This window comes from Hemicordylus capensis, chromosome 1 (assembly GCF_027244095.1).
Source record: "Hemicordylus capensis ecotype Gifberg chromosome 1, rHemCap1.1.pri, whole genome shotgun sequence".
NCBI classification, from domain to species: domain Eukaryota; kingdom Metazoa; phylum Chordata; class Lepidosauria; order Squamata; family Cordylidae; genus Hemicordylus; species Hemicordylus capensis.
In genome coordinates, this window is record NC_069657.1 from 69,431,207 (window position 1) to 69,444,914 (window position 13,708).

A 13,708-nucleotide genomic window follows, 5' to 3' on the forward strand; every position below is an offset into this window, starting at 1 on the left:
CAAAACACACATGTAAGGAGGTTTTGCTGCCTGACCACTTGTAGACCTTACAGCCGCCAATTAATCCAACAACTTTCGGAATTTGCGACATTCTGTCTCTGACGTGTAGCCTTGGCAGGCAATAGCCAGGATGAAACAGTGAGCTGACATGGTGTTTTTTAAAATCATAATTTACACATAAGTAAATGCTTGTGAATTGCACAGGGGCCACAGCTCAGTGGTAGAGCACATCATTTACATGCAGGCGATTCCACATTCAGTCCCTGGCATCTCCAGGCATGGCTGGGAAAGGTCCCCATCAAAGGCCTTGGACAGCTACTGCCAGTCAAGTTCTAGATCAGGGCTGCACAACTCAAATGCCCTGGTGGGCCGGAACCATCCGCAACTTGGTGTGCAGGGGCTGAGATCAATTCTTCCCACATTATTACATTAAAATTAAAAATATTATTAGTTTCTTGTGGATCTATTCCGCCTGTCAATGGAACCATAGTTTTAACCAAGGACAGTGGCCAGAAAATAGGTCCTATCCCTGCTCAATCAGTGGGGGCCCTGGAGAGCATGCCAGCCCCAAACAAATGCCAAGTCATCTTCCTATACTAGCATTGCTTTTGGGCTGCAATCCTAGGCATGCTTACATGAGAGTAAGCTTCACTGGTTATACCATGGAACATATTTCTGAGAAAACATGCATAGGATGGCATTATAAGGCAGTTTCCAGCTCCAGTGCTGTTGCAGGATACCTGGGGGGCAGTAAAATAGTCTCTAAATACTGAATTCGGCCCCCGGGTCTTATGTTGTGCAGGCCTGTTCTAGATGGACCAAGGGACTGATTCGGTGTAAGGCAGTTTCATTTCTGCCAGATCTCCATTTTACCTTTGTCTTTTACCTTTCATTCTCCCACAGACACATTTTCTTTGGGAAGGTGCTACTGCATGGCCAGATTTATTTTTTATCCTGTTTTAACTGAACAAGGGACTTGCTTTTAAAAAATAAGGTGCACAAAAACCTGAGGAAATATACATTCAATCACATGGGGGCACTGTCACACATGACAACTTTTCCTGTCAAAAGTGCTAAATGCAGACTGACTTCACTCTGGCCTTGTCAAACCATGAATGTTGAGAGACAGCCAGGTTTACAGACCATCTGACAAGTCTATATGTCATGTATATGTAAAAGTATTTATTTCTTGTTTACACAGTCAGACAGGTGTTATTGACTGGTTTGTTTTATCCAGACATTGAGTCCCTCCCAAGGACCTGGGATGCCAGAATTTTATTGTCAATTGTTATAGATATTGTCGCAGAATATAGGCTGTTCCCAGTAAAGCTGCTTTTTGTAATTGGCTGATGGTTATTTCTGTGGCCCCTATGGTGTTGAGGTGCTCTTCAAGGTCTTTTGGAACTGCACCCAGGGTGCCAGTTACCACTGGGATTATTTTGGTCTTTTTCTGCCACAGCCTTTCAATTTCAATTTGTAGATCTTTGTATTTGGTGATTTTTTCTATTTCTTTTTCTTCGATTCTGCTATCCCCTGGTATTGCTATGTTGATTATTTTAACTTGTTTTTCTTTCTTCTCGACTACAGTGATATCTGGTGTATTGTGTGCCAGATGTTTGTCTGTTTGTAGTTGGAAGTCCCATAATATTTTTACATCTTCATTTTCTTCAACTTTTTCAATTTGATGGTCCCACTAATTCTTGGCTACAGGTAGCTTGTATTTTTTGCAGATGTTCCAATGTATCATCCCTGCTACTTTGTCATGCCTTTGTTTGTAGTCACGTCTGTGTGATCTTTTTACAACAGCTGATTAGGCGGTCCACTGTTTCATCTGCTTCTTTACAAAGGCGGCACTTGTTGTTTGTGGTGGATTTTTTGACTTTGGCTCTTATTGCATTTGTTCTTAGTGCCTGTTCTTGTGCAGCCAGTATTAAACCCTCTGTTTCTTTCTTCAAGTTGCCATTCTTAAGCCATTGCCAGGTCTTGGTGATGTCTGATTTTCCACTTATATTGTGCAAATATTGATCATGCAGGGGCTTATTTTTCCATTTTTCAGCTTGGTTCTTGACTTGTTCTTTCTTGTAGGCCTGCTTTGTTTCATTGGTGTTGAATAGTTTTTCGTTCTTGACCATTTTAAGTGCTTCTTCACTGTCCTTGATATATTCTTCAAGGCCTCTTTTCTCCTCCTCTACTGTTTGATGGACTTGCAGCATTCCTCTTCCACCTGAGCTGCGAGGGAGGTAGAGCCTTTCTACATCACTGCGGGGGTGCAGAGCATGATTGATGGTCATTATTTTCCTGGTCTTACAATCTAGCGTCTCTAGCTCTGCCTGGGTCCAGTCTATTATTCCTGCAGTGTATCTGATAACAGGTATAGCCCAGGTCTTTATGGCTTGTATGGTGTTCCCGCCATTGAGTTTGGACTTGAGGATTTTTCTAACTTATTATTATTATTATTATTATTATTAATAATAATAATAATAATAATAATAATAATAATAATAATAATAATCTGCAACAATATCTATAATATTAACAGCAACAAGAATGATAATAAAATTCAGCCATCCCAGGTCCTTGGGAAGGACTCGATATCTGGATATAACAAACCAGTCAATAACACCTGTCTGACTGTGTAAACAAGAATAATAACAACAATAATATATAATATAATTAATAGTGCAATTCCAAAACACCTTGAAGAGCACCTCAACACCATAGGGGCCACAGAAATCACCATCAGCCAATTACAAAAAGCAACTTTACTGGGAACAGCCTGTATTTTGCGATGATATCTATAATAATAACAACAATATTGATAACAAAATTCTGGCATCCCTCCTTGGGAAGGACTTGATGTCTGGATAAAACAAACCAGCCAATAACACCTGTCTGTCTGTGTAAACAAGAAATAATAATAAATAAATAAATAAGAATTAATCTTTGTTAGCCGCCCCATAACAAATTGTTCTCTGGGTGGCTCAAAACAATTTTGCATCCTTCAGGCTTAGTAGATTATACCAGGTCTCCACTGGTGGAAGGATCCCAGTAAATCATGATGGAATGTGTTTATAGTATTGTCCAGTGAGCTTCACTAGGTTGGTGAGATTCAATAAAGAGTTTTTAGTTACTTTTCATATGGGTTGTATATTGTTTTCAGGCAGACGTGCAACGTATGCAATCCTAAGTTACGTTTACTTGGACAGAGTTTTGGCAACTTTCTATGTTTTCAGGTGGACATGCAGCTTATGCAATTCTAAGTTATGTTTACTTGGGCAGAATTTTGGCATTTTATGCCAAATTTGGCAATTCTATGCCAAAATAGAATTCTATCCTATTTTGGCACAGAATTGTCTATGCCTTTCTGTTAGGATGCCTTTGAACATTCCAAAAATGCAATAAAAAGCAGATGTGCAAGGGATGAATGTGTCTGTTTTCTACACCTCTGATATAATTTTCAAAAAAAGGGAACTTATGCACATCCCCTAGAGTGAGATGCATGAGTTCCACACAGTTTGGAAATGATGCATCTTGATGTGGGAAAGTTGTGCAGGTTCCCTCTTGGCATGTTACACTGGAAGTGCAAAAGGCAGAAGCACGACCCAGTTGTACGCATTCACTTTTTGTCCCTTCTTGCTGTGTGTGAAGTTGCTCTCAGTCTTGTTATTGAGCTCTGTATGCAGCTATAATAAAATAATGTGAGTTGGCAAAGGCAACACCTCTGCCTGCCAGGAAAAGTAATATATATATACAAATGATTACCTCTGTGGCATGCTGCTCTTTCTTCTTCCGAATCAAATCATACTGCTCTTCCCCTAACTGGATTAGTTCTTCCTCCAGCTTCTCTTTCAGCTCCAAGACTCTGTTGTCAGGACTTTCGGCCATCTCTACAGCATTCCCTCCTCCACTGGGGTCAGCCAACCTCCTGCAGCTGCAGACACGGAGGAACACTTCTCATTGTACAGCAGAGGTGACCAACTCACTGAGTACACTCACTCTGTCAAGCCATCAAGGAACCATTTTCATTCATTCTTTCATTTGATTTCTATCCTGCCCTTTCAAAAATGGCTCAGGGCGGTTTATACCGAGAAATAATAAATAAACAAGATGGATCCCTGTCCCCCAAGGGCTGACGAACTAAAAGGAAACATCAGATAGACACCAGCAATAGTCACTGGAGGTACTGTGCTGGGGGTGGATAAGGCCAGTTACTCTCCACCTGCTAAATAAAAGAGAATCAGCACTTTAAAAGGTGCCTCTTTGCCAAGTTAGCATGCAAGGCACCCTCACGCAGTATGTTGTTGTCATTCTATTACATGGAACCGTTCTGCCTATGCCCTATAAGGGAAATAGTGAATGATGGAGCTCTTATCAGTCCTTCATCATTCCCAGACCTGCTTCCTTAAAAATGCTCTGCAGGTGTTATATATAGTAAGACACTATGCAATAGAAGGACAACATTATTGTTCTCCATTTGAGCCTTTTTATCTGGTAAATGAATCGTTGGCACTTACCTGAAAGGTCATTCTCCTTAGTGGTCAGGAGTGTATCCATAGGTTGGGCTACCCCTCGTACTTGCTCCGGAGACAGTGGGGAGATTCACATGATTGCCCCGGGAGGGTGGGAAGGGCATGGGGGGAAGGCTGCTTTCACCTTACCTTCCCCGCAGACGACCAAGCTGGTCCTCTTTGGTGTGCCTCCTGCATGCCTACATGGACAGCCCTGCTTCGTGAAGTTCCATGAACCACAGAGCAGGGCGGAGGGATCTGGGGCCAGAACTTATTGTTCTGGCCTTTGGACATCCCCTCAATGCAACGCGCGGTATGCACGTTGCACTGGGGATTCTCCCCATCTCTGTGTCTCCTCGGGCTGCAAGGTAGCTGGGTTAAGGGTGCAAGAGCACCCTTAGCTAAAAGCTGGCTCCGTTAAGGGGGTTAGGCAGGTGGGGAGTGGAGGGATCCACGAGGATCCCATTGCTTCTCACGGCCAGCCTAACCCTGCCCAGGTCAGCCCAGGCTACTCATGAGAACAGCCTCAGGGCCAATAGCAAAGCAGCTCAGATAACCCATGAAGCAGGGGCATACCCACTGCCTTCCAGTCTCCACCCTGTCTAGCTCCAGAGCAAGAGCCTCTGTGCCTTGTCTGCCCCGTGTCTCTAGGAAAGAAAAGAAGAAGGGATACGGCTGCTTCTTTTTTTAGATTGTGAGCCCTTTGAGGACAGGGAGCCATTTCCTTTCTTTCTTTATAACTATGTAAACTGCTTTGGGAACTTTTGTTGAAAGGCAGTATATAAATATCTGTTGTATTCTTAACAATTATAAAGGGGCTGACCAGAACTAATGCAGTGGCTGGCACCTGCCTTTTAAGGTGGGTCTCAACCCCACATCCAAGCCCTTCTGTAGCAGGGCAAGAATTTGCACTATGGAGGGAAACAGAGGTTGAATGTTATTAGACCTGCACCACGCTATGAAAACCATCCATGTGGCCTGAAATATACGCTTTGTGGAAGGCCTTCGAGATGCCAAAATTGTGTCTAAAATCTGTGCAATGTACCATTGGCCCTCAAGCGTCCAGTCACACAGCTTTATCCAGTCCAGATTAGTGATGTGCATGGTCCGGAGCAGTCCGGACCAGCACCAAAGGGGAGCCTATCTTTTAGGGCGGGGAGGGCTTGTTTACCCCTCCCGCGCCTCTTTGCCCCCACCAGTGGCCGTAATTTACTGTAAAATTGGGGCGCTGGAAACCAGCCGCCCCAGCCGCCGCCGCTTCCGCCGCCCCCCCCCGCGAGCAAATTAGAGGGGGAAAAGGCTACTGCCTACAAGGAAGGGCTACTGCCGCCGCCACCCGCCACCCCCCCACGAGTGCTCACCAAGTTAGAAGACTTTAGAGAGGAGCTCGCAAACAGAGCTCCTCTCTTATCGAAGCCTCCGGCCCAACTGGGGCCTTGGGCGCGTGCGCACGCGCGCTAGAGCTCTTCTTCCACTAGAGCTTTTGCCGGAGGCCCGGTCTACCCGCCGGGAGGAAGCCGGGTAGACCGGGCCTCCGGCGATCGGAGGCCCGGTCTACCCGCCGGGAGGAAGCCAGGTAGACCGGGCCTCCGGCGATCGGAGGCCCGGTCTACCCGGCTTCCTCCCGGCGGGTAGACCGGGCCTCCGGCAAAAGCTCTAGTGGAAGAAGAGCTCTAGCGCGCGTGCGCACGCGCCCAAGGCCCCAGTTGGGCCGGAGGCTTCGATAAGAGAGGAGCTCTGTTCACGAGCTCCTCTCTAAAGTCTTCTAACTTGGTGAGCACTCGTGGGGGGGTGGCGGCTGGCGGCGGCAGGGCGGCAGTAGCCCTTCCTTGTAGGCAGTAGCCTTTTTCCCCTCTAATTTGCTCGCGGGGGGGGCGGCGGAAGCGGCGGCGGCTGGGGCGGCTGGTTTCCAGCGCCCCAATTTTACAGTAAATTACGGCCACTGGCGGGGGCAAAGAGGCGCGGGAGGGGTAAACAAGCCCTCCCCGCCCTTAAAGCAATACCCCCCCCACCCGGACCGGACCAACCAGGGCAGAACCGGTCCGGCAGTTCGGCCATTCTATAGAATGGCCGCCGGACCGGTTCGGACACACGCCTAGTCCAGATCCAGATGAACCACAGAGTCCTGGCATAGGAGACAAGGATTGTAGCCTAGAAGTCTACAGGAGAGATTCCCAGGAGATTGCTATGAAATGTGGACTGTTTGGTGCCACCAAGATTCTGCTTACTGTTTGGGGCCATATAGCTGTTGGAGAGAATGCATATGGTAGAGCCCAGGGCCAGCTGGTTGTCGGCACCTCTCGCTTCCACACCTCCTGCACATGCCTAAGGAAGTGGGACAACTTGGTATTCTCCATGTGGCGAATAAATCCACCTCAGCTGGCTGAACATGCGCACTATGCATGCCTGGTCTGATCAGGCCTGATCCCTGAAAACCATTCTGCCTGGCCAATCTGTGGCTTAACCAGACTGCTAACATATTCAGTTCCCCCTGCAGGTTGACTATGAGAGAAGACACATTGGCCTCTGCCCATGTTAAAACCAGTTGTGCTTGGCAACATCAGTGACCTGGACCTCGCGCTGCCCCACAAGTTCATATTGAACTTGGGGGTGAAGTTGTCGGTTCTGATGAACACATGACAATAGAAACATAGGAACATAGGAAACTGCCATATACTGAGTCAGACCATTGGTCTATCTAGCTCAGTATTGTCTTCACAGACTGGCAGCGGCTTCTCCAAGGTTGCAGGCAGGAATCTCTCTCAGCCCAATCTTGGAGAAGCCAGGGAGGGAACTTGAAACCTTCTGCTCTTCCCAGAGCGGCTCCATCCCCTGAGGGGAATATCTTGCAGTGCTCACACGTCAAGTCTCCCATTCACATGCAACCAGGACAGACCATGCTTAGCTATGGGGACAAGTCATGCTTGCTACCACAAGACCAGCTCTCCTGCATCAGCATCAGCACCAGCTGCAACTTCAGGAGAACATTTTCGATCACCCGGAGTTCCAACCAGTCAAAGCTGAGTTGGCCTCCCTGGATCACTGACCCTCTTTGAGCTACCAGTTGCCTGCAATGGGAGCCCCCTCCCCACAGACTTTCATCAGTGGTAAACTGAATCCTTTTGCATGGGTAGAGGGTCTATCACCTGTAGGGTTGCTGGGGAGGACCACCGCTCCAGAGATCGCACTACCTGAGGTGGCAATGTGGCTCTCCTTAGAGATCTGGTCCTGACAAGGCAACAGAGACCACTGAAGTGGGTGTGCTAAAGGTTTTGCCCAAGGAACCATCTCTATGAGGGAAATGATGGACCCCTGGAGATGAACATAGGGCTGGCATAGTTGAGAATTGCAGATCTTTATTGTCCCTTTGCCTGGTAGGCAGGGATACCAGGCCCCTGCTCTTGTCTATAACAGCACGCAGGTGCTGGACCTCTTCTGACTGTTTACAACAAATCCACTTGCGTATCTCTAGGCAGTTTCGTGTCTGTTGGACTTTCTAAAGACTTTGCTGTCTGGAGGGTGTTTGGATTAATAGATGTGAACTGTGAGATGAGATTAATAGATCATCCAGAGAAGAGATGATTAATTGCCTGAAAGATTTTTCTCCCTCCTGTGGGATCTCGTATCTGCTTGGAGGCTGGAGACTGAATACTAAGGAGTACCCGCGACTGAATGTCTGCTGCACCCTTTGGTCAGATGTTGATAGGTTCCAGTGGCTGAGAAACCTTTGATGTCTGCTCCCCAGTGGAATGACAGTCCCATTGTCATTGGGTGATTTGTAGACTGAACCCCCTATTGGGCTGAGGGATCTGGATACCCTTAAAGAGAGCATTGTCCCTAGTGGATGGCCTGAGCCTATTTCACTGGCTTTGCCCCTGCCTGGAACAGTTGAGAAAGAGGGATCTGGGTGTCCAAAAGGAAGAATTGGGCATTTTATTGGTTTTCTTATCCTCCTTGGAAGAAGATAATGGCATGGCCTTTTTTGTCCTTAGTTTCAAGCAGAACCAGGTCAAAACATTCACCATAGAACTTGCCACTCTTGAAGAATGTGGTAGCCAGGTTGGAATGAAACAACTGATTGACTTCCCAACTCTTGAAGCTCAAGTGTCTCCTATTAGTCACATCACATGCCAGGGCTCTGGCAGAAATCTGCATGGCATTCAGTGTAGCGTCTGCCATGAAGGCAGCAGCTTTTGCCCAGTTTGCTCGACCCCTCCCTCAGTTTGGAGTTGCCCCAGTGCAAAGGTTCTTTAACCATCACATGGATGCCTGGGTAGATATGGATGAAGTTACAATGGCTTTCAGGGCCAGGACCAAGGCTATCTGCGACTGCCTCGAAATGGCAGTGTACCCTTTTATCATCTGGACTCTTTAGTAATTCATCCCCATCCTAGGGCAATACCTGGCCTTTAACCAAGGCAGCCATGGGCACGTCGACCAAAATAACCCTCAGCATGTCCATGATAGCCTTGGGGACCAAATAAAAGCATTTCATGGTAGCTGAAGGGCCCCCCTTGTCTGGGTTAGACCATTCTGAATGGATGTTTTGTGTAATAAGCTGTAGGCATGGGATAGTATCCTCTGTGGGTGGGGAAGGTGGAAAGACCTCCTGGTTACCCTCTGGTTCTACGGATGGAGAAGACGCTTGCCCTTCTAAAATGAGGGTCCTGTGGGCCTTGTGCAGTAACCTGGCAAAATCTCCCTCGAAGAAAATCCTGAGAGCAGCAGAAAATGCCAGACCAGCTCCAACATCCCATCATCTCAACGTTTGAGGACCCTGAAATAAAACCCAGAAGCAGCAGCATCCTCATTCAATAAAAGCTGCCAGAGCATCAAACAACAGTTAAAACCAGCCATTCAACATGCTGGAATGCCTGGGCAAATTAAAAAGAGGGAGAGGGAGGGAGACTGAGACTTTGTCTGGTGTCAGGAGGCCATCGAGGTAGATGTCAGGCTTTGTGATTCAATAACCACATAAAATGCATCTATAATTGGATTTTCTTCAGTGCATTGGACCTAAATCTTTGAGTTGCTGTTGTTGTTTTGTTGTTGTTTTGTGTGCTGCTCCCCTTGTGTTTCATTGCATATTTGTGTGGCAAGCATGTATACCACTGGGAATCAACTACCAAGTTCTAGCCATCTCACAAGGACAGTTTCACACATTCTTTTCTAGCACTGAGATTAATATTAACACAAATAGATAACACAGTCCCAGGCCTCACACCACCTGGTGTTTTTTTTTTAATGCAACACAGAGATTAATTTGCATTGTTTGTAATAATATCTGACATGGCCCCCAGGGTGGGAGTAGTGGAAAGAGGTAATGGTTATATTACTTATACATGTTTATCCCACCCTTTATCGATGAAGCTCACAGCAGCATACAAGGCTCTCCCTACCTCCTCCATTTTCACAACAATTTTGGGAAGCATTTAGGTCATTGTGGGAGAGTAACTGACCCAGTCACAGGGGCCTCCCTGTGAGCTTCATAGCAGAGCAGGAATTTGAAACCAGGTCAAATTTGAACCCTTCAGCAAAACCTGCAACAAGGGAACATGAAATCACATTGATATGAATGCCAATTCATGGCTTCTGTTTTCTTGGGGAGAAGCAACCTTACCCCTTACCCACATCTCTGTCTTAGGGATAGGGTTGCCATATTCTGGCTTTCCAAATCTGGGTGCCTAATTTGCATATTAATTTGCAAAACAGAAGTACATCTGCTGGTAACCTCTAGGCTGGATTACTGCAACATGCTTTATGTGGGGCTGCCTTTGTATGTAGTCCGGAAACTGCCGTTGGTTCAGAATGTGGCAGCCAGGTTGGTCTCTGGGTCCTCTAGGACTGTGATTCCCTCTCATTTCCGTCATGTGACCATTGTTCCCTCTAGCAGGGATTCCCAGATGTTGTTGACTACAACTCCCAGAATCCCTAGCCAAAGGCAACTGCAGTTGGGGATGCTGGGAGTTGTAGTGTACAACATCTTGGAATCCCTGTTAGAAGGAACAGTGCTTGTGACTGGCCTCAAGAAGTTGGGAAAGGCAAACTTCAATCAAAATGAACACATGTGGCATGCCTTCTGCTTGAATCCCATGCTTCATTAGGATAAGTATTACACTAAAGTAAAGGTAAGGTGTGCCATCAAGTCGATTTTGACTCCGGACGTCCACTGAGCCCTGTGGTTTTCTTTGGTAGAATACAGGAGGGGTTTACCATTGCCTCCTCCCACTCAGTCTGAGCTGATGCTTTTCAGCATCTTCCTATATCACTGCTGCCCGATATAGTACCAGTGGAGATTTGAACCGGGAACCTTCTGCTTGTTAGTCAAGCATTTCCCCGCTGCGCCACGTAAGGTGATACAAGTATTACACTAGTTCTTCAATAAATGTTAAAAAGCAAGTCATTTGATTGCCAATAAAGATATATTTCATTCCCAGTCCAGCACCTACCTTTTCTTTTTCTGGCATGGGATTTTCTTTTTGTCAGCCTGGAAAACCAGCTCCACGAATAAGACAGCATATTTCTGCAACAGCTCTTCCCTACGTTTCAGCATTTTCCGCTCCAGCTCCTTCTGCTCCTTTTCTTGCTTCTTCAGCAGTTTTCCAAAACTCTTTATCTGCTGCAGCTCTTCAATGCTAACTGTCTGGGGCACTCACGCACAACATGAAACAGAAGCCCATTTGTTGAAATAAGCTGCTTACTTTCTTTATGTACTTGAGGGGCCCTTTAGACTTTATTAAGCACATCTCTCAAGGTTGCCTTCTTTTGCACAAGTATCATGTTTCCTCAACATCCTCCAAACTACAATATTTTATTCTTGGGTGTCATGTTCTGACTGATAAGCCTTCTTAGACCCTGGGAAAGTCCTGTCCCAGGGATCACCCATTGGTTCCCTCTGAAGCAGAACGGATAAGAGGCTTCCTCTCTGAGGCAGGTCTGGTATGTGCATTTCCTGCTTACTTCCTTAAACTGCTTGACCTCTGCCGTATTTCCAATCTTTGGCTATTGGTTTGACCTCTGATTCCTGACTGTCTACTCAGCTGGACCTCTACCTATTGGGTGGGTCCTTGAGTCCTGACCGATTGCCTGGCTTTCCTGGCTTATATCTTGTGCGACCTGGTGGCCACTGCCCATGACTCAGCCTTAACACTATGAAAATACAATTCCCTCCCGCCGACAAGAGCACTGTGTGGAATGTGGTTGTGCAGATGTCACGGGAATAGTTGTATATTGTTTGTGATGTTGGCCATTAACCAAAGAGCCATGCATTGTTTTTCACATGTGTCCTGGGGCTTTTCTGGTTGCCTTCCCATGGAGTCTCTTGCACCCTCTGCAAAGTCATTCTTAAGGGCCAAGGAACCCTTTGGGGTGCCATGCGATGCAATGTGGAAGAATGAAGCTAGGGGTGGAGCTAGTTATGCTCCTGCCTGCATATTTCACAATGTTTGTTGTGAGCCGCCCCAAGCAGTAGTGTACTGGAGGGAGAGTATAAATATTTTAAATAAAATAATAATAATAAAAATACCTGGAGCTTTTTGGATCCTGGAAATAGTTCTCTACACCCTCTTATTTTATACACACACACACACACACACACACACACACACACACACACCTCTAGAGCAGTGATCTTCACTATTTTCCAAATGGGTGCCACTGTAGCAAAAAAAACACCCTTCAATGTGACGGCCATTTCCCTCTGTGGTGACCTCCATACTGTGCTTTTCTCAGTGCTGCAAGGACCCTTTAAGAAAGATGGAGCTCTCTCTTAAGAGAGAGAAAAGGAGGAAAGCACTGGGAAGGACTACATTTCCCAGCACTCCATGCATACTTTCCAAGATGGTTCTGGGGCTCAGGTGTGCTCCCTTTCCCTTAAAGGAGGCCCCTGTTGCTGGACTAAATGCAACACTGCATGGTGGTTGCCTCCGCATGGTGCCAGAGGGGTCTGTGCAGAATATTCCGCTTTGGCCAAAGTTTCACACAGGCGCAATAAACAAGTAGTCAGGGAGTCACACTTAGGGTTGATGGGTCCCCCCACTAGCCCCCGGGCCTTACAATGAAGGAAATTGATTGGATTTTTAAAGTGTGTCAAATTTAACCTGGCCAACTCCATATTTTTAAGACCTGGAAAATCCCATTTTCCAGCTGCTGCTTTGCACACACATATGTGTGCATGTGTGCCATTTCTGTTGTGAATCAAAGTCTGTCACCCAACAGCAGATATCTTCAACTACCTCCTGCTCATTGTCAGCTGCTTGTCACTGGGCTCTGTGTGTCTGTGTCTTTGCGCATGCTCAGAGTCAGCTCCCTGTTGGAAGGGCTGTCTCACACAGGTAATTCACCATACTTTTCTAATTCAGAGTTACAGCACAGGTCTCCTCTGAACATAAAAAGTAAAAGCTTTTTCCTGGGGAAAAACCCCATCTTCACCCCTTGTTCCCCTTCTGATTTGAACTGGGGCAGTGATGTGTGTAGAGGTCTTAACCCTTTCCCCCTGCATAGCAGCCCTAATCCAAATTGCCCCTCCCCTGGCTTAAGAAGAAGAAGAAGAAGAAGAAGAAGAAGAAGAAAAGTTGGAAGTTCCAATCACAGAACTCCTGTGTTACATCAGGTCTGGCCCTCATTCTCACTGATTTGACCTGTCAGATCCCTAACAGGAATATGATTAGAATTACCTGTAGTTCCTTTTGCAGGTTCTTTTGTAGTCTCTTCTTTCCTTGTGGCCGAAGTTCCTGGAGGAAAAACCATATTACAGATTTTTCCTCCCCCCCCTGCCCCCAACATTTGTATCCCACCTTTATATCATAACATGAAAAGGTGGTTAACAGTAATCTGAGTGGGGGGAAACCTCACTCAAATAAAAGACAATAATCCAACAGCAATATCATTCAAATTAATCTAAAATGCAATTCAGCAAGCAAAAGTTAAAAGAGCAGCAGACAGATTTTATTTATCATTTAAGATAAGAAGCAGAATCCCAAAGAGCCTGCTAGAACAAAAAGGTATTTGCTGCCTGATGAAAATCAAGAAGCAACGTCCCACAGGACATCATTACAGATTCTGGGCACCACCACAGGAAAGACCATGGGTGTTCCAGGCATAAGGGGCAGCAAGGGAGAAAGGACACCATCATTTAAGGAATCAGGAGGCCTTCCGTGGCTGTGGGTGGTGAAGCTAAAGAAGCAAAGGTCATGGGTCAC

At 46.3% G+C, this 13,708-nt stretch overlaps 1 protein-coding gene across 3 annotated transcripts in view; it reads right to left on the reverse strand.

Moving 5' to 3' along the window:
- PLCB2 (phospholipase C beta 2) overlaps positions 1 to 13,708 on the reverse strand; it is a 122,934-nt gene that overhangs the window by 13,924 nt on the left and 95,302 nt on the right. For all 3 annotated transcript variants that reach the window (XM_053283116.1, XM_053283115.1, XM_053283114.1), the window contains exons 25-27: positions 13,184 to 13,240; positions 10,958 to 11,159; positions 3,763 to 3,931 (exon numbers count right to left, since the gene is read on the reverse strand). In XM_053283116.1, the coding sequence (XP_053139091.1) occupies positions 3,763 to 3,931; positions 10,958 to 11,159; positions 13,184 to 13,240 (428 nt within the window). The remainder of the gene's footprint in view (positions 1 to 3,762; positions 3,932 to 10,957; positions 11,160 to 13,183; positions 13,241 to 13,708) is intronic.